Here is a 25,286-nt window from a genome sequence, read left to right as displayed (position 1 = left end):
TGCTCATTGGCCAGCATGAGAGCTCCCCAAGATTGTTTCCATCTGCTTTCACCACTGCTTAAGAGTTACCTACTGTCTCTATGACTACCCCAGCAAAGCCTTGTCATCTGATTGTCTTAGGCAGAGTGCTGAAGAAGCGGATGATGACAAAGTGCACATTTGTCTAGCCTGACCTATTCCGTGTATTTCCACGGAAGGTGATGGGCAGTTCTGCATAACTCAGGTCCAAGCCATGCAGAATGCGATTATGCTGCTTACAATTATTATTAAAGTCCTCATTTTGATACTGTCCCGCAATTGCTGGGTTTAATTCAGTGGTGAATTGGCCAGGGTGCATGTGAACCACTGCCCTCTCTTGGCTGGAATCAGAATTGCACAACTGTGGGTCATAGATCATATGTGTTAGGAGACTGAGATGTTCAAGCTGTGGGCCCTGTGTTTCTGGAGCAAAGGGAGCTACGGTCTCCCCTGATGTTGAGAATCGTCTAATACGCAGCCTTAAAATGAGAACAGCAAGCCCTAAAATGGCCACGGGTTTGCCAGAAGTAGCAGCCAGCGCTGTAATGTTCGGGTTTTCCAAACAAATGGCCCCTAGCAAAACTTTAATTCTTGCCAGGTTGGGCTTGGATCAGAAAGCAGAAACAAGTCGTGGTAGCTGACACACTGGAGTGCAGCTGTCCAGTGCAAACAAGCCGACCACGGAGGGATAGCTGGAGGAACGGGCATTTTCGGTTCGCCCCCACGACCGGGATCACGGCTGGTTCAAACCCAGCAGTGCTCGTCCAAGCCCTCGGCCACGCACAGACGGTTCAGTGTCTGCTGCCTGGGATAGAATCCACCGCCTGCAGCTTTAAGAGAGGGGAGGGTCCCAGCCGAGGAAAAGGCGAAGTCTGCCCACAAGGGCTTCGTTCGCCTTCCCGCTCCATTCAGAAATTCCTCCCCGCACATTCCCGGCGCCGCGGGGGCCTGGCTCGCCTCTCCCGCACACGTGCGCCGCGGAGCGGGACCGAGCCGGCTGCGCGGCTGACTTTGTGAGCTGCTGGCGGGGGGAGGTGGCTTTACACCAGGAAGCTGTTTGCTGCGCTTCTCCACGCTCAGCTGCGGAGCCGGGCTCGCCCCGATTCAACAGCAGCCTCTCGCCGGCCGCGGCGCGCGGAGCGAAGCGGGGAGGGGGACGCGTTGTTTTTGCGCCGCGCTGCGCGTGTGGCGATGGCTGCGTGATGGCCCAGTACAGCAACTCCGCGCCGCACGCCATGGCTGCCAGGGAAGAGCTCTACAGCAAAGTCACCCCCCGGAGAACCAGGCAGCACCGAGCGGGGACCATCAAGCACGGCTCGTCTCTGGATGTCCTCCTGTCCATGGGGTTCCCCAAAGCCCGGGCGTAAGTCGGCGCGGCGTGATGCCTCCCCCTGTGCTGCAAGGGCTGGGGCGGGGGGGGGGGGGGGGGGGCATTTCTGCACGTTGCTCCGGGAGGAAAGGCGCGTGTGTCGGACCCGGCGCTGGGCAGGCGGTGCGGGCCGGGCTGGTGAGTGCGCGCGGAGCGCAGGTGCGCCCTGCTCCGCGGAGAGCTGGGGGCTCTGCGGATCCCCTGTCATTGCCCGCAGGAATCGCCGCCTGCTTTCGAGGAGAGGCTCGGCTGCCGAGGCAGAGCCACCCACTGCCGTGGCTCGGAGGCGGGGGGTCGCCTGTTCCTTGGCAGGGAGGGGACCGGCTCGGGCAGCGGTTCGGCTCCAGGGCTGCCGAGGCAGGCGCCGCAAGGAGCGGTGCTGGCCGCGGGCCTGGCTGCTGCGCTGCTCCGCTCGGCTCAGTCCCGCTGCGGGCTCGCCAGGCTCGCGATCTGGCTGTCAGGTAGCAGTAGGGGCTGAGCTGCAACGTGCAGATCAGCGTGTTCACGCGACTGTGAAAACGGGGCCAGGCCTCGCTGCTGGAAGGATGCTCCGGTGTCCACCGGCCTGTCTGCCCTTCCGGGGGAGAAATTGCTTCCGAAGTTTCGGCTCCCGCTAGGAAGGGAATTGGGCTTCCACAAGGAGCAATTAGAAACCACGTTCCGTATCCATCCCCTTTTTATTGTTACAATCGTTAGCGCTTCACTCACCTGAGCCGATCGCTGTCAGGGACTTGCAGGTGAGCTAATGGAAGCAGCGTTCAAAAACCCGGCCCTTGGAAATCCAAGATCCGGTGGGTTTTTCGTGCACAGTTTAGCAAGAGTCCTTTGTAATATTTCTTTGCTGTGCTGAAGTCATGAGGCAGCAGTCCTCAGTAGAATGACCCTCCTGCCCTTGTTAAAATGATGGCTGCTGAGTGGGGTTATTTTAGGCTGTGAAACAAACCAGAGGAATTGGGATGACTGCTTGATCTACCTAGATTTTCCTTCTGTAGTTGAGGTATCAGAACTTGGGCTATTTTCTGTACAGTTTTTCTGTATGGGTACACAGATACGCAAATGATGATAAGGACAGACGTCATCTGTGGATTCATATGATGCTATGGCTTTCACTAGAACATACACACACTCAAAATCCAATGTGTGTTTTCCATTGTCCTACTTATTCTCTGTGTCTGTGTGTCTGATCTATAGCCATATATAGAAAGTGGGATGTAGCACTGAAACAGGGATGCTTGCATATTGGCATACTGAGGAAGCAATGACTTAAAGCACCCGGATTGGATGGAAATGCACTCGCTTATTACTCAGCCTAGATGGGGGAAAGAATTCTTGATATGAAAGATTAAAACAACTATTACCTTTTGTTACCTATTTGTTAGTCTATAAAGTGCTACCAGACCATTTTGTTGTTTATTACCTTTGTGACAGTGATGTCTAGTTGGATAGCCTGCTGTTTTATTTTTCAGTTGAGTACCTGGTTACCATATAGTTCAAAGCGTTGCTAAAATGGAAGTTTGCTTCATAGTTGCGGTTCATAAAAAATGAAAGAAAAGCCTAGATATACCAGCCGGGAGATGGTAAATACAAAGAACAGGTAGCAAAAATACTCCCCAAATTTCCAGGGGGGTATTTGGGCTCTGGGGTCAAAACAGCTAGTTCTTTCCCTGCCACATGATACCATAATAGTATATTTAACGGATAAACTTTGTGCCGGGATTGGATGACTCAGTGTATAGTGTGGCTCTTGGCATTGTATTCCAGTCTGCTGAGAATGTTGCAAATAAATGGTTATTCAAATGTAAGTAAGAAGCAAAACAAAAATAAAAGCAGACTGGTAAGTGCTGCTGCCAGTGGTGTGCTATTATGGGCTAATGCACAGGTCGGGATTCCCAAAGTGCAGGGTTTATAAGCAGAACAGAGCATGCTATAGGGATTATTCCCACAGGATTGCTGTTTCCCAGAAGGCGGCTTTTATCCAAATGCTCATTTTGCTGCAAGTGTAAAGGGAGGAGACAGAGGCTGAGATTTTCATAATCAAGTTTCTAGGTACAGCCACATTATAAATGACAAATGTAGTGACACACTAAAAATATATAAGGCTTAATGTCATTGCCATGGCCCTGGGTAGGTCATTTGGCTGATTGAATCTGGGATCACTGGTTCTAAAAGCATGTGCCCCTGCTGCCAAAGCCAGATCTGTTAGCCAAGGTTGGAGCAGGTGGTAGCTCTGCACTTCTAGCTTTTACTAAGGTAATACACTACTGAGTGTAGCCCTGGTGGTACAGGTGGGACTAGCCACCTTGAATCCGTGTTCATCCGAGACAATAGGCACATATTGAAGGCCTGACTCGGAAGTGTAGACATAAGAGAACAGAGCAGGACACTGAGTTTCATGTGGAACATCCCATGTGGGACATCACATAGTTCACAATGGATCCACGAGGCGTCCATTCCACTGGATCAGTTCCGCTGCTTCCCCCACTGTACATGACCCCAGGTTCCTGTGGAGAACACCAGCTCACCCAGGGGGCCAAAAGAGGAGTCAACACACAAAGCTACACAGCTTCCTGTCGCCAACCTCAGCAGAACCAAAAGGGGTTTGGGGGCCCTCGGTAGCTCCGGAGTCCCTGCAAGAGTTAAATGCTGGGTATTTTTCACTTCACAAAGATCCTCTCTTGTGTTCAAACTATGTGCTGTTAAAACATATTTGCTTAGTAACAGACAGAGCAACCTAGCAGCATTTCAGTATGGAAAAAGGGTGTGAAATCTTCTTATGCTTCTAGGGTTTGTGCCAGTGCTGGAAGAATACTGAGAAAAAAATAGAATAGAATCATAGGTGTGGAACAGATTACAGGAATCATCGAGTCCAACCCATGCTAAAAGCAGGACCAACCCCAACAAAATCATCCCAGCCAGGGCTTTGTCAAGCAGAGACTTAAACACCTCTAGGGATGGAGATTCTTCCACCTCCCTAGGGAACCTGTCCCAGTGCTTCTGCACCTCGTAAGGAAATAGTCTTTCTTAATGCCCAACCTAGACCTTTCTCAATGCAACTTGAGACCATTGCTCTTCATTCTGCCATCTTTCTCCACTGAGAACAGCCTCTTTCTCCATCCTCTTTGGAATCCCTCTTGAGATAGTTGAAGGCTGTTATCAAATGCCCCCTCACTATTCTCTTCTATAGACTAACTAAGCCTGAATCCTTCAACCTCTCCTCATAAGTCATGTGCTCTGGCCTCTTAATAATTAGCCTCTCAAATAAATCCACTTCCCACATGTGTTTTCCCCCATCGCACTAGCTTTCTGCAAATATTCTAGGCTGAAATTCATCCATGTCCACGTGAACAGCACAAGGTCTGTGCATCACATAAGCTCTTTGGGCATCAGGGAGACTTAAGGAGGATTCAGGTGGTGCTTTGAGCCTGTGTTGGCCTTCTACACAAGGCTGAATTCCACCTCTAATAAGTTTATTCAAGGGAATCTTCCTTGACAGAGCAATTTTTGAGGGCTTGTTGGAAGATAGTGAATTTCAAATTTGTAATCACGCTAAAGCCAATCACATCCAGCCATGGAACAGAACCTACTGGTACCAGGCCCACAAGCTCTTTGGGGCAGGGACTTCATTTGTACAGCACTCAAGATTTGTTCCTGGCTCAAGGCTCTGCAAGCTACTGTAATACAAATATTCCTAGTACCACATGTCTAATCAAAATCGTTTCCATTTCAGTGCAAACCAAGGGAGTATTTGATCAACAATTTTAAATAGCAAATTTGTTGAAGATCACAATCTGTTCACTCAGTGAACAGTAAAAAAAAAAAAAAAAAAAAAAAAGCATAATTAATTGAATAAGCAATCCCTTACAAATTACTCATCTAGATCTGCTTTTTTTCTCTGCAATGCTTATTTTTTCCCCTTTGAGTACTTATTTAACTGGTTTGGGAAGTAATGAGACATAAGGCTTTTTGCACACTCTGGCTTTTAACAGATGAAATTTTGCATGCTGGCTTGAGTAATTAAATGGTCTAGTTCATGTGCTGCAGATCCTAGGTTCAGCATTGGGGCTTTGAACAATTGTGTACATCTGTGCTGGACCAGATCCAAGAGGGAAGCATGGGGCTGTGCTTTGCACTAGAACACAGATACTGCAATTGAGTTAGCAGCTGTAGGGAAGGAACACTGGAGAAAGGCTTCAGCAAACATACATGTGGGGACCATATCCCATTAGCATTCCACAGATGGAATTTCATTGACTCCACTGCAAATCCTGCTCCAGGACTGAGGGCTTATTATTATTTTATTTGTATTATAGTAGTGCCTAAAAGTCCCATTGTGTTAGGCATGGAATAAACACATAGTCCAAGACAGCCCCTCCCTATCTCAAAGATCTTTATAGTCCCGGTAGATTACATCAGCGGGAAATATAGTTATCCCTATTTTAGAGATGGGGAAATAATGCACAGAGAACTTAAGTTACTTACCAAAGATGCATGGCAGAGCTAAGAATTCAACTCACATACTTGAGGTTCAGTCCAGTATCTTCGTATTCTTTGTGGAATGAGGTTTACCACTTAATTCAATTTAGGGGCTTTATTCTGGAATCCCGTTTCACTGCCACGTGTAGACGCGGGCAATTACTTCGGGCTAGTCAATTTCTAAAATGGCGACTGGCCGGGAACATGCAAATCAAGCGCGGGATATTTAAATCCTGGGCTTGATTTGCAATTCCGGTCACCCTCATTAGCCTCCCTAGATCAATCTAGGGGGCTAGTGTAGATGTACCCTGAGTAACTTAGAAGCCTAAGTCCTATTTTCAAACACATTTTAGGAACTTAAGTTCATTAAGGCCAGATTTTCAAAGGAATGTAGGTGTATGAAGATGCAGATGGGCACCCAGTGGACTTTTCAAAAGTGCCAAAGCAAGCTGGGTACCTAACTCCCATAGCTTTTAGTGCATTGAACATCTGGCCCTTAGTGAAAATGGGACTTAGGACCTTAATCACTAAAACACTCCTGAAAATTTTGCCAAGAATCAGCAAGGTCAAATTCAGAGAGGTTTTTAGAAACTAGGAAGGACAGTTTGTCCTGAAATGAATAGGGAAGCCAAGCGAGTTGTTTGAAGATAAGACCTAATGAAGTAGTCTTATTTTGATAGTCAAATAATATTGACAGAGACTAAATGAATCTATGCTCTAAGGATGGCCCTGCAAAGAAAAAATTATTTCGTTGAACTACCTCCATATAATCTGCATATTACCCTGATACTAGCACTTCTGAAGTCCCGTATAGCTGTTAGTGGGTCCACTACTTATTCCTGAACAATGAAGCAAGGAAGCCACACAGTACAGTTTTTAACATGTCAAAGAAATGGTAAAGCTATTAGTGCATAAAGTCACTAAATATTACAGAGTTGTTTGAAAAAAATATGATTTTATATTCAAGAGCATTTTTCAATTGAGAGTACCTGTAAAAGGCAGCCATCTCTGGGTTCAAACACAGTGGCTGTTTAACAATGCACCCTAATGTTACACCAGCATTTAGGAAAAGCAATTCAGGAAACTGTAGGAAGTTGAAATTGCGAGGAAATGTAGGAAGACAGATTACTGCAATCATCTGTGTTTCATTATGGCCACAACATTAAATATGACATCCCTCACCGTTTCTGAAAAATCATAGAATACTAGAACTGGAAGGAACCTCGAGAGGTCATCAACTCCAGTTCCCTGCACTCATGGCAGGACCACACACCATCTAGATCATCCCTGACAGATGTTTTTCTAACCTGCTCTTAGATATCTACAATGATAGAGATTCCCCAACTTTCCTAGGCAATTGATTCCAGTGTTTAATCACCCTGACAGTTAGATTTTTTCCTAATGTTAAACCTAAACCTCCCTTGCTGCAATTAAGCCCATTATTTCTTGTCCTATCCTCAGAAGTTAAGAATATTGTTTTCTTCCTCTTGTACCTTTTAGGTACTTGAAAGCTGTTCTCACGTCCCCTCTCAGTCTTCTCTTTTCCAAACTAAACAAACCCAATTCTTTCAGTCTTCCCTTATAGGTCACATTTTTTAGATCTTCGGTCATTTTTGATGCTCTTCTCTGGACCGTCTCCAATTTCTCCTCATCTTTCCTGAAATGTGGTGCCCAGAACTGGACACAATACTCCAATTGAGGCCTAATCAGACCCAAGGCCTTTAATTACAAGCTGTCACTCTTTGTACGTCTCATTCAAAAGGCCGTGACTCCCCCAGGGCTATCAGACACTATGCTGGGACACTATTTCTATACCGGACTAGACCCAGTCCTGCAGCAAGCTCTTTGAATGCAGACCCTGGTACTTTGGGGCCCTGGGTGGGTGGTCACAGGCATCTCTGGCACACAGCTCATTGCTGTACCAGGGCCTTAAAGAGAAGAGTGACTCCTATTGAATTGCCATCACAAGTTTTTGCAGTGCTTGCAAAAGAGGCCATCTGATTAAAGTGCTGGCCAAGCCTGTCCCTGTGATAAGATCACAACCTGAAGCGCTGTGGCTGCAGCAAGGCTGTATCTTTACTTGGAGATATTTTATACCTAAACCGCAGCCTAGCCTCTCTTCACATTAATCCGGTTTCTTCAGGAGGCGGGAGGGGAGTCGAGAGGTGTGAAAAAAAGTCATTTCTGTGATCCTGAGAACCAGGACACTTTTGCCTCAGAGACTGGGGAATCTGTTTAAAGATGGTGCATCCTTATGCAAAGGTTGCTTATAACACCCATGCCAAGGTCAATGAGTCATTGGGATATTTGCTTTGTAAGTGGTGGTAGTGCAGAATGAAAGCTTCCCGGTGGAAGTTTTTCTTGCACGCCCGCCTCATTTTAGGGGTGGGGGAAAAAGCTGTATTGCAGTTTGCAACCGTTACTGGGATCCTGCAATTAGGTGTACAAATCGAATAGCATTATGTGGTAAGTTCCTTGTTCCTTGTGTCCTAGAACTCTATATTTCAGGGGTGTCAAACCTTTACAATATCAGGGAGACATTAACAACTTGAGAGGGCCCAAAGGAGTTTAGCCAATATTGATATTAAAACAGGCAACATAACATTTGTTTGTTCCTGTCCTTCCCGCTGTTGATGTGTGTTGGGGGCTAAGGGCTGACTGTGTTCCCTGTCACTTTACCAGTAATTGGAGCAATTAGGCTGGAGTCTGGGCGAAGTGCCATGGCTCTTTCTCAAACACACCAGCCACAGAATAAAACTTTAAACAGGGAGCAGTTTTGTTTGGTCAAACAGATTTTGTTTATTTGTCCCCCTGCACCCCCGATTTGTCAAATGTGTGTAAGACTGGGGGTTCTAGTGCGATGTTTCATGCCAGCATCAATGTTATGCGAGTCAACCGTTGTCAACTGGGGAGGGATCATTGTGGAAATACTGACAAAAGGTTAACTGCCACTGAGCAAACTGGAGGCAAAGTTGAAGATATGTAACTCTGATAAACAGCGAGACCTTTAATAGCTTGACACCGAAAGAGGTTTTAACCATATTTCATTCACATTCTTCCCATCATTTTGCAATTTAAAGTAAATGTCATTTCTTCTTACACAGTAAGAAGTAGGCACTGCAGTTCATGATAGTTTAGAATTAATCATTTGGAGATAGTGACTGCTAAATTATTTCTGCCGACGAGGTGGGAGTGCATTAGATGTATTTTCCCCCCTCTCGATTCTTAAAACTTATTATTTTCTCCACCCCCATCCCAACAAAATATAGACAATTCTTACTCAACGCACTCAAGTCCATCCTTAACTTTGAATGTGAGTAGTTGCTGAGAGCAAAGTGCTCTGTAATTGCCTCATGATTGTAGAAGGGATTTTTTCAGTAACATTGGGGACAGCTGTGTTGCACAAAGCAGTACATTTATTTTCCTAAACTCTACCTTACTCTGTGGGGACAGATGGGATTTTTGCTCCCAAATTTTATTTGTCTTGTTTTGCACTAATATTAAACATTGTTTTATTGACATTGCAGGAGCCCCTCATATCCTGATCATGGCCCGCAACCCGATAGGTGCAATACAAACACGCAATAAAAAGAGTGCCTGCCTCAAAGAGCTTACAGTCTGAACAGACAAGAGGCAACAGATAGATCCAGACAGTCAAACACAGGGAGCGCACAGGAAGCAAGGAGACAGTGTTGGTCAGCATTGTATCCAACAAGAGATTTTAGTCCCAATTCTTCTCATGAATAATACATTAGTGAAATTCACCCGTGTTGAGAGCTGGTGCAAAGGTCTCGCTAGGGGCATCACTATTTTGAGAGTAACGTGGAGCATAAGTGCTGCATCCTAGCCCCTGTACAAAGCTCAATTCCATCCAATGCATGTCTGTACACAGGGGGGTGTGAAGGGTGTGAACACCCTCCATGGTCCCCCAAGTAAGCATGAGAGGGCGCCGTGGCTTCCTTTCTGGTGATCCGCGGATTGAGCTCAGCTCCCCACCTTCCCCCTGCAGCGGGGAGCCCACGCTGCACTGCAGCCTCGCCTTCCTGGGTGGTTGGAGTGCCAGCACCAGCTTCCCACTGGGGTGTGCGGGAAGAGAGAAAGCCCCGAGCCTCACGCGTGATCTGGCTCACGGGGAAGAAGTGCTCTCCCTCTCCCAGCTGGGGGAACAGCAGCATGCAGGCGCTTGTGTGCCAACCGAATCCAGCCAATGGGAGCAGTGGGAGGTAGTGCCTGGGACTGGCGTGGGGTGCAGAGGCAAGTAAGTGTCCCCCACCCCCTCATGCTCAGACCCCCGCACTCCCAGCCTGCTCCTGCATGGTCCCTCCTGGCCAGATACCCCACTCCCAGCTTGCTCCTGCACCCTTCCTCCCTCCCAGACCTTGCACCCTCACCCTCCTTGCATCCCACCTCCTACCCAGACCCTGCACCCTCACTCCCTCCTGTATCCCATCTCCTACCCATACCCTGAACCCTTATTCCTCTCGCTGGCAGCCTTGTCCTGCACACTGAACCCCACATTTTTGTCTCAACCCCAGAGCCTGGGAGGGTCCACAAAATCCAGTAACCCTGGAATCCCAGAAGAGTAAATCTAGCCAATAGGAAGCCTTGAACCTCAGTCCTCCCTGTCCCTCCCCCCCTCCAGTTGTTGCTGGAGCTCCAGAGGAGTCAAGTGTCTCAGTTGGGGGCCACATCAGTGAGGGTTGGGGGTTTGGGGAGGGTTGTTTTTGTTTTGTTTTTTTGCTTCTCATGTGTGGTCTCCCAGGGTATGTCTACACTACCCTCCTAGTTCGAACTAGGAGGGTAATGTAGGCATACCGCACTTGCAAATGAAGCCCGGGATTTGAATTTCCCGGGCTTCATTTGCATAAGCGGGGAGCCGCCATTTTTAAATCCCCGCTGGTTCGAACCCCGTGCAGCGCGTCTACACGGGACTCGAACTAGGGAGTTCGGACTAGGTTCCTATTCCGAACTACCGTTACTCCTCATGAAATGAGGTGTACCGGTAGTTCGGAATAGGCACCCTAGTCCGAACTACCTAGTTCGAGCCCCGTGTAGCCGCGCTGCACGGGGTTCGAACCAGCGGGGATTTAAAAATGGCGGCTCCCCGCTTATGCAAATGAAGCCCGGAAATTCAAATCCCGGGCTTCATTTGCAAGTGCGGTATGCCTACATTACCCTGCTAGTTCGAACTAGCGGGGTAGTGTAGACATACCCCAACTGATTTTTCTGTGGGTCAGTGGCCCCAGACCCAAAAAAGATCCCCCCCCCCCTTGCCATAAATAAAGAAAACATGGGAACCTTTTGTGTTGGACAAAATATTTTACTTTAATATTTTACTTTCTTTAAAATGAAGTTTGATAAACTAACATGAGAAAGTTAAAGTGCTTAGTCTGTCTAATAATTTACATTAACATTTCCTTTCTTACTGGTTAAATTAAACCGTTTGCCCCAGCTGCAGCTCTAGCAAAACGGCTCGGGCATAATTATGTAATTAATGGCGAGTTTCCATTACCAACTGGTGGTCCGTGGAAAGGTTTGCATTGAGCCAGGTGGGCCACAGGCCAGAAAGTTTGAGGACCACTGTGTTAGAGGGATGAGAGAGTGCTGTGTTGCAGGGGGATGGGCAGGTGGGGCTGGCGGCAGCGAAGCAGGGCCAAAGGATCGGTGCCTCCCACCTGCGAGAAATCGCCCGGGCCTGGCCCTGCAGGCCAGTAGCTCTACCTGAATTAACCCCACGCTGGCTTCACCAAGCAAGGAGAGCAGCAGAGGAGGCTGAGGGAGTGGGGGGCCATGGCGGCCGTGCTGCCCGCCATGATCCCAGAAAGGAATTTCTATAAAACCTTTATTACTATCCACATTTTTAGTATGTTCTAACTAAATCATTTTACCAATCACTGCTTCCACTCAAATTTTTCACTAACCTCTCTCATGCACATTTATTGCATGACTATTTTGAACTCCTTTATATTTAAAAACATTGTGGTCCACATTTACAGAAAAAGCACCCCCACAGAAATTCCTGCATACGGGCCTGCTATGTATGTGTAATACTAGATAATAGTTAACGTTTTCATCATCATACGAGATTAAACATAAATGAAGTAAGCTTCCCAGAGCCCATGTACAATGAGTGAGCGTTCTCTCCATTTTACAAATGGAGAAATTAAATCAGAGAGGAGCTTTGACTGGTTTGAAGGCAAAGACGTAGACTTAATTAATTGTTTGTCAAGCTTTTGGAATAAAAGATGCTATAGAATTACTCAGTAATATTCTGATATCTCTAGTAAGAACCACATACCTCTCCACATAGGATTTTATTAGCTTATTTTCCACAAACAACATTTCCCTTTATCACATGCTTGAAATGAGAGTGGTTGGTAATTAAGAGTACGTGTCAGATCACAGTACATGATCAGTGGGTAAACTGCCATCATTTCTGAGAGTCAGAATTCAGACAGTTCTCAAATGTTGGGGGAGGTCCGATTCTCATTGACGTTGTCAGCGCACATGGAGCATTAAAACTAGCCAAAGTGCGTAGTATGTCTAGACCCCAGGATGTTGCACCTTCACGCTTCTTGTAAGGCTCCAATACTCTGCAGGCATAGTATAAAGTGGCCTTAGTGTATGTGAGCATGTATCCTCAGCAGGTGTAAATGGGCAGAGTGCCATTGACTTCCGTGAGAAATGCTGATCAATATCAACTGAGGCGCTTGCTCACAATTGACATCGTTCTGTTTGCACCAAGGCCCCTTTATGCCACAGTGCACTAGCCTAAGGGGTTTCAGAGTACATAAGAATCTGTCCCCAGGCCTTTGGGGGGAAAGCTGTGTCTCCACCATCTCTCCCCCCGCAATATGTTTTACACCAGCAATGCAGCATCTTTGTAAATTGTGACTCACTGCTTCTGTGCCTCACAGGCCATTATCTGCACACCTACAAGATGCCCATAACTGCCCACTGCTCTTCGAGCACCTGGGGGTCTGAGCACACTTTAAAGAGTCACAGTACATAACAGAGAATGCAGGGCTGTTTCCCAGACAGCGGCTGTGCAGCTGGCCTCCTACATGCTGTGATCATTCTGGTCTGAACCATGTCAGTGTAAATTCAGCCAAGTGCAGAAGGCTGTGAGCAGAGACTGACTCAAGATGTCGGTGCCCAGTGCACTGAAGTAGACCTGAAGCACAGAGCTCCTGTTAGGATATCACAGGGCAGTGGTGTGCTGTTGCATCGCAGCAGTGCAACTGAGTGGCAGCTGGCATCCTAACGACCCACAGATCCATATCCGCTCACCTTCTACCCTGTTCGCCTACATTTTCTTCTCATCACTGGCTCCTATTGATCAATGCAACCTACAGCCACAGTGCTGCAAGTGTACAATGAGCAATGGCAAACTCCCATGCCAAAGAAGTCAGCAGAGCTCCATGAAAACATAAGAGTCTTCTTGTTTGGAGACAGCTGCAGGTTCATGGCCTATTACACCACAGTGGGACCTGCCCTTCCAGGGTTTTGTGTGCTTAATTTCAGTTTTACAAAATTGGTCAAATTCTGCAAAAACACAGAGTAATCCTGCAGTATTTCCTGTTTTTTTTTCTAATGTCCTGCTCTTAAAAACAAACAAACACTTACTGGAATTTTCATTTTCAAAATCAAGTGTAATTGCACTGATCCTTCTCAATAGACTTATTAGATGTCTTCTCCAAGAGAAAAGAAATTAGCTTTCCCAGCTGATTTCACTGAAGACTCCTCAAAAATTGATGCATGCCGACTTGGATTAACGTATTTGAAATCCTTCTCAACCATCTGAAACGGATAACGATATCTCAGCATTGCAAATTGTTTTCATGTAACCACCGTGTGAAAGCTGTCATTCAGGGACCTGCATTTTAACTCCATTTGAAATGAAGGGGAGTGGGGAAGCTTTTGCAAGGACAGTACTTCAGTGATTTAGTCATAGATACTTAGAGTATCCGAGCAGTGCATCTTGCCCTGCAGGTTCCTTTGCCAGTGAACTTTAAAACAGATGGTCTGTAGGGTATGTAGATTGGCGCTGCCTCTCTGTGCCTCTTGCTCCACTCATCTGAAGAAGTGGTGCTACAGGACCTCTCCTTTTATAAGCTTCCTTCAAACAGGGTCATTTGAGAATCTCTGCTGGGATTCTTTTGTTGTTCTCTCAGGAAACTCCTGGGACTGGCTGCTGATTTCTCTGCCTTGTGTTTGGTTTTGGGATGAGCCATGCGGGTGCAAATGGGGGTTTAAAAGAAGTGAGTCAAGAGAGTGCCCATTGAAGTGGGAAAATAGACGGGACAGATGGTTCTTTAAGAGGCGTGGGTGACAATGGTGGCAGAAATCTGCTGCATGGAGCTGGTCAGCCCTGTTGTAGCTTTCCCTGCCGGCGTGCACGTAGTGTAAGAGAGCTGGATCTCTCTTAGCATAAGGATTGTGTGGCTGTGTCTACTGAGGGTGATTCGTCTTTAAATATTTCCTGGCTCCAACAGGAGGCCCAGTGCAGCCCCTGTCATTGCTTGTGGTCTAAGCTTCAATTAAGAGCAGGCCTAGAGAACATGGTGGTTGAACGTTCCCACCACTGCTACCACTGATGCTGCTTTACCAGAGATAGCAACAGTGGGAGCACAAGTGTAGAAGAGTTGCTAGTGTTTTGAATGAGAAAAAGGCTTGTGATCCCAGCAGTGCTAAGGCTTTTCAAAGGGCTCAGCTCACGATGACAGTAGGCCAGGAGCTTTCCCCCTTCATTACGGTCAGCAGGGCTGAGCCAGGGTGGTGAATGAGAGGGGAATATACTGTGGGGGGATGAGGTATACCTGGGTGGTCGACAAATACCTTTGATGTTGACAGGGGAGCATCCAGACTATCGCGCTGAGCCGACAAACAACTGATCAGCTGTTTGTCGGCTCAGCGCGGCAGCCATGTAAATTTAAATGAAGCGGCGATTATTTAAATTGCCGCTTCATTTTACTATGTCTGGTAGCCTAATCTACATGCCTCTGGCGACAGAGGCATGTAGTCTAGACGTACCCATAGATTGGCTAGGGTTGCCAGGTGTCTGGTTTTGAACCGGACAGTCCAGTATTTGAGCTTTCTGTCCAGGAATAAGTAAGTTTTATTGTTATCATGAGTATCGGTACATAGTTGTGTACTGCCTGGCTGGTAGACGCGCTCACACTGTGTGAGTGTGCCTACCAGCCACGCAGGACACAACAACACCGTGTGTGGGAGGGCAGGGATGGACTCGCCCGTGCACCCCGCCAGGACCGTGCGCAAGACGAGCAGCATCCCGGGATCTGCGCGCTCCTGGGACAGCCCGGCCCCCGCCGGCCTGTTCCCCCCCAGCCAGCTCTGCTCCCTCTGACCCCCTACTGGCCAGCCCTGCTTCCCGCTGGCCGGTTCCTCCCCGGCCAGCTCTGCTCCCCCCAACCTCCTCCCGGCCAGCCCTGCCTCCCGCCGGCTGGTCTCCCCCCATCCCGTTCTGAGATCATGTGTGTCCAGTATTTTTTTGACACCCATCTGGTAACCCTAACTGTGGCTTACAAGCGACAATATAGCCTTCTGTGTACGAGGCTTGTCCCAGTGCCCGCTGATGTGAGTGGGAAGAATTCCATGGACCTGAGGAGGTGCTGGGTCAAGCCAGAGCGGCCATATGCTGCACTGCCCCTTATACTAATCGCAGGAGACCCGGAGAGGGTGGAGAAGCTGCAGCCATAGCGGGGGTTTCTTTTTTTAATTCTTTCTGACATTTAGAAGGTCAGTGGAAAAGTAAAACAGGAAGTTAGTCTGACATTGTAAGCATTTGAGCACGGGATGAAAATCAGCCAAGGCAGCCACAAGCCCTTGTCTCTAAGCACCAAGCTTTCACACACTTAGACCATATAGCATCTGAAGCGACAGATCACCATTTGAAATATCTCCCACAGATTATCTTTCACTGTTCCTCATGACCGTCACTAATTTTTACTCCACTGACTAAAGGAAATTATCCTCCCTGCGTACTGAGACTTCTCAGCAGTCTTAGGAGCGGTGGCGGCTGCCGGGAACCCCGGGCTCTTTGGAATCACAAGCACCCCAGGACAACCGCCCTCTTTGCCTCTCCTCTCAGCGGATCTGGCCCTTAGTCTCTCTGTGCCTCAGTTGACCATGTGTAAAATGGGGGTAATAGCACTGCCTTACCTCACAGGAATGAAATGAGGATGGATTTGTTAAAGATAGTGAGGCACTCAGATACCATGGCGATGGACAGTCATAAAAGTACCATAGGGAAAGCAAAGTTTACATTGACCTAGCTACGTTACTCAAGAATACGACAAATCCACACACCCTGAACTCTGTAATTAAGCCATGCCTAATCCCTGGTATAGACACAACAAGGTTGATGGAAAAATTGTTCTGTTGATAGCAATGATCACTTGGAGAGGTGGGTTACCCATATCAATGGACAATTTCCAGCTTTGTTGTTGTAGCACCCATAATGTCTGCATGCCCCAAGGTGAAATTCACAGAGGACCATGTCGCGAGGACCACAGGTCCGATGATGTATACCCGGGGGGGAAGGACAGAACCAGGTGGACCGTTTTTGTAAATTAAAGATATTTATTTACGACAGTGATGAATTTATAGTATTTATTCTAAGATTTTTAATAGACCGTGTTAATAATGAATTTACAATATTTATTATATTTATTCTACGATTTCTAGTGAAACGTGTCAGAGATATAAGGATGGGAATGGCAAGGGGAATAGTCTCTATTCTAAAAATATCCAGCTACACTAATTAAATAACAGTGATAACTACAAACTCTATGTACTACCCAAAACAACTACAACACTAAGCTTATACAACAAGAAAAAATCAAATCCTACATACCAATCAAATCCTTCTTACCAACAACCACAGGACATACCACACTAATACCAACCCTGGTACCTTCCCTTGCAACAAACCCTGTTGCCAGCTTTGTCCACATATTTATTCTGCTTATACCATTATTGGACCTAACCAAGTGAGTTATAAGATCAAGAACACATATTCCTGCGCATCCAGAAATATAATCTATGCTATCATGTGCCGAAAGTGTCCGTCTGCTATGTACATTGGACAAACATCTCAGACACTTCGCCAAAGGATTAATGCCCACAAAACAGATATCAGACAAGATCACAAAGAAAAAACAGTTTCTTGCCATTTTAACCAGAAAGGACACTGTCTCAATGACTTAACCACCTGCATTCTGCTACAAAGACCTTTTACATCTGCACTTGAAAGGGAATCCTCTGAACTGTCATTCATGTTAAAATTCGACACTCTCCAAAGAGGATTGAACAAACACTTGAACTATCTTACCCATTATCAAGATAGCTTCCCCAATTATCACCTCTAATACCATTAACTCACAAACATTCCACTCTCCCCACCTCTATCATCAATTCACAGACACTTACCTTCCTTCCTTTCCCCCCTCCCCTGCATCCCCCTCCTGTTCTGCAATGTGATTTGTCCTTTTCATATGTGTTCATTTTTTTTAATTGTATCCTTTGGTATATATGGTTGTGACTATTTTCTTCCACATATTGATCTGAGGAAGTGGGTCTGGCCCACGAAAGCTCATCATCTAATAAACCATCTTGTTAGTCTTGAAAGTGCTACATTGTCCTGCATTTTGCTTTACATACCAACTTACACAGCACACGGAACATTTCAAAGATATCGGTTAGGTTGTGAAGGCCTTGGTTACGCCTGAGAGTCGGAGGAGGTGGCTGGTCGGTTGATCAGGTCGGCAGCGCTTTGAAGTACACGGGAAGGCACATGCACGTGTGTTTCAAAGGCCTCCTCGAGCAAACTGTGCGATGGGTATTTATCCCCAAATCTGCACATCGCTTTCCTGCGCTTCTTACCATATATGTCCCAATGGTCACCAAGTGGGGGGGTCTGTGTCCCAGGGGTGCTAAGGCTTTTCAAAGGGCTCAGCAGGTTTCATGCGACCAGGTAAGCCCCGCAGTTCTCACGCCAAGGTGACGGGTGGGAGAGTCTGAGGCTATTTTCCCCTTTTCACACCTTCCCTTTTTCTATAGGCAATGGTATGCAGGAAGGGTGCGGCCGGTTTCTCCCAAGGAGTACTGCAGCCCACTATAGCAAGAGCGGCCTGGCCAAACTTTTTTACTGGGGGGGCAGTTTTTTCTCTAACAGACCAGAGGACCTACTCATTATTTGAGTAGGGTGAATTTCACCCTTGGTGGGGTTGGGTTTTTTTGGGGGTTGTTTTTTAGTTATAATTGATTAAATTTAAATTAAATTAAATTAAATTAATTAAATTGATTAAAGGTTTTCTGAAGTTACTAGTGATTTGGGATGACCAGTGGGAGGTTCCTTATGGAGACCTTATATCCAGAGAAAACTGCTCAGCCCTTTCCGAAAACCAGGCCCCTCTCAGTTGTCTTAAGATGGGCTCCCAAACCAACTAACCACTTGGGAAAATCCTGACCCCTGGATGCTCAGCTCCAGGGTTCCCTCTAAGCTGCACAGCTTCACAGGTGATTAATCAGTCAGCTCCTTGCACAGAGCCCTGAGCCTCTGACTGGGCAGGGCTGATTAACCACCTGTGAAGCTGGGCTGCTGCCCAGCTTAGCCAGAACACTGCTCAGTTCTTCTGGAAATGCATCTGAAGTAAAAAGTTTTTGGCCTAAGTGACTTCCGTCATGCAGCAACTCAGCTGCAGAGCTGAGTCCAGCTTTCAGCAGTCTGAAATCACGGCTAGATTGCAAACAACAAAAAAATGGCTTCTTATATGGCACTTCAGATTCTAATTGAACCTCTGAACTCAGCAGTAAAAATCAAAAAATGTTTTGTTAACAGAACATTTCAGACCCTTAGTATATGTTTCGTGGGGTGCCTGTTTAGCAGTGGACAAAGGTTTCGCAGGTTGGGGGTAGGTGTGGTGAGGAACAAAACTTATTTTTTCCAAGCCAGTTCTCTTGTGCTTAGATGTAATGAGTTAGTTTTGAAATTGTGTTATATGTAGTTGGCTCTACTACGGAATAGCCTTCCATTTAAAACAACGGAACAATTAATCTGAGATAATGAAAATGGGATTGAATATTGTGACTAGATAATGATCCCTTTTGCTGCAAAGTAAATGTCAAAGCAGAAGACAAGTTTTCCATCACTATATAAAATCCACTGGAAATTATTCTACTGTTCCCTGTTTTTCTTTTATTGAATTAGACAAACATGAAGTCCAGGCTGTGCTCTGAAAAAAAACAGGAAACACTGGTCATTCCCATTCCAAAAATCTGTAAAGGTCTGCATGAAAATCATCCATGTTCGGAGAGCTGGTGCACAACAAAGGCACCACATCAAACCTACGCGGTCCTGGGAGACTGGGATTGGTTAGGACAGTGGTTCTCAAACTTTTTGGGCTCCGGAGCCCTTTACATGCGTAAAAATTTATGCGGCGCCCCAGCGGTCCTCTGATTGTATGTGTTGTACCTATTGATGTTTCCAGTTTGTCAGCCTTGAGGAGCCCTAGGGCTCTGTGGAGCACAGTTTGAGAAACACTGGGTTAGGACAATCGTGTGGTCAACTCCGTAGCCTCGTTTGCCCATCACAGCTCTAATTCTGTTTCCTCTTGGTTTTTCATCAGCTATTTTTTTTTTAATTGTGTATAATGAGTCCTGTTGCTTGTGATGTTTTGCACAATTCAGTTATTTGGTTGTATTTGTAACTAGGGATGTTAAATATCAGTTAATTGAATAGTTGAGTAACCTCATGAATTCTTATCGGTTAGTCGACTATTCTATACTCCCCGGGGGTGGGGCTGGCAGCCAGTGCGCCTCACTCCAAAGGACCCCCTGTCACTCTGTGCTGCTGCCTCTCTAGCAGCATGGGGTGCCAGGCAGGAACTGGTCTGTGAGGGGAGCCAGTTTAAAAACCAGCTTCCCTCGTGGACTGGCTGCCTGTCACCATGTGCTGTTGCCTCTGATAAAGAGGCAGCAGCACGGGGAGGGGGGGGCAGCAGCCCTTGCCTAGGCGGGAGGGTCTGAGCTCTCTGACCCAGCATGAGCTGGAACTGAGCTGGGCTGTCTGCCTGCCTGGCTCCTAATACATTTTAAATGCAGAGCCATAGCAGGGGGAGGTCCTGGACCCAGCGTGAGCCAGAACAGAGCCGGGCTGCTGGCCAGCCTGCTAAAAAGTGTACTGGCGGGAGGGTGGGGAAGAAATGCGTGTAGTCTATAGCATTAATCTATAAGCTTTTGCTTATCAGTTAGTCAACTACACTATTACATCCCTATTTGTAACTATCAACCTGCACCCAGAACAGTCTGTTGCCAAAGCCTCTGACCCAACAGATGTACAGATGCAAAGATTCGCTCTTTTCTGGCTTTTAATTTCAAACACACATATTATGCTATAATAATTATATTCACCACCTACTCAAATTCCAGGTGACTATCCCCAGTGTGAAAATGAGGAATGATTATCCCCATTTCACAGATGCAAAAACTGCCATACAGAAAGACGAACCTTACATTTTCTAAAGTGGCATTTTTGCTTTTTGGGGAGGGGGGTGTCTCATTTTAAACATGCAGGTGCCTATTTCTAGAGGTGCTGAATATCTAGAATCTCTATTTCAGGCATCAGGAAGGTGGTGCTCAACACCAGTTGCAAATTGGGTCCTTTAAGGATTTAAAATTAAGACACCTAAAATTAGAGGCTACTTTTGAAAAGTTGACCCTAACTAACCTGTCCAGAGTCAAGCAGCAAGTAAGTGGCAGTCTGACATATAAAGCTCAGGAGTAAAGTTTTCAAAAATTCCAACGGTGGAATCCAATAAGGGATCGAGATGTTACAATGCTGAACAGCACAGCACCCAGCTTTTAGGCACCTAGAAAAAAAATCACAAGAACAGCACCATGATCCACAAAGCTGAATTAAGCACATGTACAATGAATGGGGAGAGACAGGCCCTAGAATGTGATCCACAAACAACCAGTGGGCTAATAGGGGAGTGGGGAGGAGATGAGATGGCAGGACATACCCCTGTTTCAGAAACAGGTGCTTAAATCCAGACTGCCAGGAGCCATCTAGTCCAGCTCAGTGATCCTCGCCTGTCCCATGGGTTTAGGCATCTCAGGAAAGGCTCTAACAACATTACTCGAAGTGTCTTACTTAAAGCTACACAGAGAGTCCTCGCAAGAGCTGAGATCCCTCAAGTTCTTGATTTCTTCAGGAACAGGCTGCCTGTCCGTATGAGAAAACAACCCCCTGCACCAGCTACCGAAGGATTTAGAGACAAATGTACTTTGTTTTCTGGTTTTTAACAACAGTGTTTAAACTGGTCTCGGTAATGCTTGTAAAACCTTGTCAGTTTCCATCACGTGGAACTGTAGATTATCGTGGGGCAGATTCTGCTGTAAACTTGGAGTCACTCCACTGAAAGCCATGCAATCACTCTGGATTCACGCGGCTTGACACAAAAGCAGAGTTTAGCCTCATGCTCTTATTTTTATGCAGCACAAAATGACCACCACAAGACTTGCTTTATTATGATTATTGCCTGCAATCTTCTAACCATATTTCATGAAGGGGAGGAGGCATAAAACCTAATAAGAAAAGCTTTTTTAAGGAAGTAGATTGTATTATAGGAAATGAGAAGTGATAGCCAGAGGAAGCTGTTCGTTCTGGTTATCAGCTCTAACGCTCATCTCTGGAAATATCGAACTTTATAAATCCATCATTGTAACTCTCAGACGCTGTTAGAAAAGGTCTGGTGGTTTTCTCGCTCTCGTCAGTGTAAGCCTTCCCAGACCATAATTTCCTGGAGCAACACTAATTTCCAGCAGATTTTTATCTTTAATCAAATCATTCTCTCATTTGCAAGAAAGTATGAAATACCCCCAAAAGATGGCCTTGACTGCTGCCGGGACTGTTACTGCATAATTATGGCGTCTCATTTAAGGGCCCAGTTCAGAGCTCACTGAAGCAAATCTAAATGTTCCCCCACTTGCATGCTAGTAATAGCCACATCCCCCAGGGGGGCCAATGCCAACAGACTTGTTAGGCCCTTGGACTGGGAATGTGAAGGACTAGTCCAGTGTTTCTCAACCTTTTATTACACACACACACGCACACGCACACGCACACACACACACACACGCAGTACCTACAGTTTTCAGACACACACCATTTTGTTTTACCCTTGCAACACATTTGTTTAAACTACTTAATTGTAGGCAGGCGAGTGACAAAATTTTTGGGTGTAAAAAGCACAAAAATAATAAAGCGCTTTAAAACTTCAAACAAAAATTTAGTTTTCCTCAAATTTCAGTTGTGTTGACGTACGCGCCAGACTTCTCTTGAGTACCCTAAGGGTACTCGTACCACTGGTTGAGAAACACTGGACTAGTCTACTATCCGATAAGTAAATGCTTATTGGATAGTCAACAGTCTAGTCGACTAGTTGCTCCCCGCCTCTCCCTAGCCCCCGCTGCCTCTATCAAAAAGGGGCAGCAAGTGGGGGAGAGGAACGGATACTTCAATGTGGCAGTGCCACATGGAGCCTGGGGCCAGACCCTGGGCTCCATGCAGAGCTGCTGCTTTGAAACACCGTGTGCAGCCCGGGGCCCACTTGGGTGACTCCCTGCTGACCCCGGGCTCCATGTGGTGCTGCCACTTTGAAACGCTGCAGGGAGCCCGCACCACATGGAGCCTGGGCTCAGCGCGGGAATCCCCAGCTGATCTTGAGCTCCATGCGGTGCTGCCGCTTTGAAATGCCGCGAGGAGCCTGATGCTGGGTTCTCTGCGGCGTTTTAAAGTGGCAGTGCCACATGGAGCCTGGGGTCAGTGACCCTGGGCTCCACACGGCGCTTTTGCCTTTGAAGTGTAGCAACAGCTCTAGGAGATGCCCTGACAACTAATCGAATAGTTGATGCAAAATGCATCGACTGTTCGATTAGTCAGTTACTCGCAATTTAACTTCTTTCCCTCAGGCAAGGTGGAGGGGGATGGGTTGGCTCTATGCCCTGGAAGGGGCAGGGCCTCGGGTGAAAAAGGGTGGGGCTAGGGCCTGGCGCCCCCAGGCAGCCCTCAGGCCCACTGGGAGCCTGCTGCACAGGGCTCCGGGTGTGACTTAAAGCGTCAGGGGCTGCTGCAGTAGTAGCAGTGGCCCAGGCCCTTCTAAATTGTCGGGTCGCAGGGCAGTTGCCTCTTTTGCCCCCACCCAACAAAGCCTAAGAGCCCCACTGCGGGCAGTCGTGCTGCGCTCTGTCAGTAGATGAGGCCATGCAAGGGTTTGCACCAGTTGCTTAGAGGTCAGCACACAAGCATTGGTACCACGCTTGTGTGTAGACAGGAACGTTTGGGGTATGTCTGCACTGCAATCAGGAGTAGACTGCAGCACATGTGGACACACCCAGCTTTGATGGAACTAGCTCGCTATACAAGTAGCAGCACAGCCGTGGCCTGGGCTAGCTGCCAGAGCAAGTGGCCCAGGTCAGAGTCTGCTAGTCCGCCCTGCTGCCCCGACGTTATTTTTAGCAAGCTACCTGGGGCATGCCTACACGTGCTGCTGCTGGGCCTCCCTATTGCTGTGTAGATACAACCACAGACTCCCACTCAGCAAAGCCCCATGGCACATGTCTAACGGCAGGCGTGTGCTTAGTCTCACTGATTGCAGAGAATATGGTGCTGGAACTTCAACCCTTTGCTTTGCCTTATCAAGTCAGAGTAGCAACGTTTTCCACGCACACTGCAAAGCTGGAAGTGATTGAGCAAGGGCAAGGCAGGGGGGAAGCAGCCCCGGTGTTTTACAAAGCTGCGCGCCTTCACATGCACGAAGATGCTGTGCAGCACGTTCCGAAAGCACCTAAACCACACGGACTGTCCAGTGATGCCTGTGTCACTGAAGCACTTCTGAAAATTTCACCTGGCTCCTCCTTAGCTGCAGCAACAGTGCCCTTCCGCTCATACCCTTGGTCTGCAATAGGGGATCAGTCTGAATTAAGATACGCAACTCCAGCTACGTTAAGTCGAATGTATCTTAACTCACACTTTGGTACCATCCACGCTGTGGCAAGTCGAAGGGAGCATGATCTCCCTTCGACTTCCCTTACTCATAGGAGCAGGACTCTGGGCATCGATGGGAGCGCCCCTCTTCACTAGACTGGCTAGGATCGACTGCAACAGCCCCACCATTAGAGCCTATTCTGTATTCATGTAATAGTACAGGAGAGACTCCTTATGTCACCAGTACTAACAACTTCCAAACACATCACACAACATGCTGTAGATTTGTCTGTGTTGCTGTGTGTGTCCCCTCCTTTTGCTGAACCCTGTATTCCTAAAGTATTTTAAGACAATGAAACAGCTGAATCCTGTCCAAAAACACAGTCCCTTCCTTCCTTTTCCTCCTGTCCCCTCCCTGACGTGTATGGGATCACAAGAGGCTGACAGAGAGCAATGCTACTGACCTTGAGCTCAGAATATGTCTGCCTAGCGCAGGAAATGTGTAATAGAGCAGCGGCTCAGAAGTGAACAGAGGTCACAAACCCTCAGACGAATAGCATAACTGCATAACTGATCAGCTGTCGTTTTTAACCGTCTAGCTGTGGAATGAGAGACTGACCATGGACACAGGCTGGAGGGGGTGTGCATAGCGACAGTAGTGAAAGGTGAGGTGCACAGCAAGTGTTAACAGATGTGCTTCCTTGCTCTTTCCTCCTTCTCCATCATGTATGAAACCTCTCCTGAGAGTCGGGGTTTTAAAGTGTTTTTCTGGTTATTTGATTCAGCTGAGGCCAGCCCTGGAAGAAGCCCTAAAGTATACCCCTTCTTCCATGCCCTCTGTGAGCTATTACAGGGGCACAAAGAGCAGAGGGCATCAGGGACACCCCACCCATATGTCTGATGCCCTGATCCAACCCTCTTTTGGGCTGCCAGTTGCGCTGGGAGTGGGACACTCCAATGGGCCCCTTGCCAGCCTCTTCTCATTACTCTAGCTGGCACAAAGCAACTATAGACAGGCCCAGTACAGCACATTTGGGGACCCAGTACAGCACATTTGCTGTCCCCACCCATTTTCCCCCTAGTTTCAAACGTTTTAACATCCCCCCCCCCCACTTCCTGAGCTCTGGTACAACTGTCCGCACCACATCAGTCCTGACCATAGGGCAATGATGTGTCTACTGAATTCTAAATGATTTCAAAGACACTGAGCATTAAATATAGGTGCAGACAGATAAAGTTGAAATTAGGCTGCAATTTGTGGTCCATGTGTGGTTTGCTTCTCTTTTAAAAGCCTGCCCTTGTGTAACAGGGAATGAACTGTCAGCGTTAGTAGCAGAAGCCGGTGATTCTTATTAGCTCAGAGATGCTGGGAAATACCCTTTATGAGAACTGAACTATAGAGCGTAACCAGATGGC

General features: G+C 47.2%; 1 protein-coding gene across 5 annotated transcripts in view; it reads left to right on the top strand.

Moving 5' to 3' along the window:
* Positions 1-708: 708 nt before the first annotated feature.
* The window catches only part of LOC102443365 (ubiquitin-associated and SH3 domain-containing protein B), a 120,138-nt gene continuing 95,560 nt past the window's right edge, over positions 709-25,286 (top strand). For 4 of the 5 annotated variants that reach the window (XR_012897780.1, XR_012897781.1, XR_012897779.1 and 1 more), the window contains exon 1: positions 711-1,381. Coding sequence is in view for 2 of the 5 variants with exons in the window: in XM_075909792.1 (XP_075765907.1) it covers positions 1,221-1,381 (161 nt within the window). In the remaining 3 variants the exon portion in view is untranslated. Of the gene's footprint in view, positions 1,382-25,286 lie in introns of all 5 variants that reach the window. The other variant, XM_075909793.1, reaches the window with a different exon arrangement.

Source organism: Pelodiscus sinensis, chromosome 26, assembly GCF_049634645.1.
Source record: "Pelodiscus sinensis isolate JC-2024 chromosome 26, ASM4963464v1, whole genome shotgun sequence".
In the NCBI taxonomy this organism is placed as follows: Eukaryota; Metazoa; Chordata; order Testudines; family Trionychidae; genus Pelodiscus; species Pelodiscus sinensis.
The sequence above is the reverse complement of the archived record's forward strand: the minus strand, read 5'-3'. Positions and strand labels throughout refer to the sequence as shown.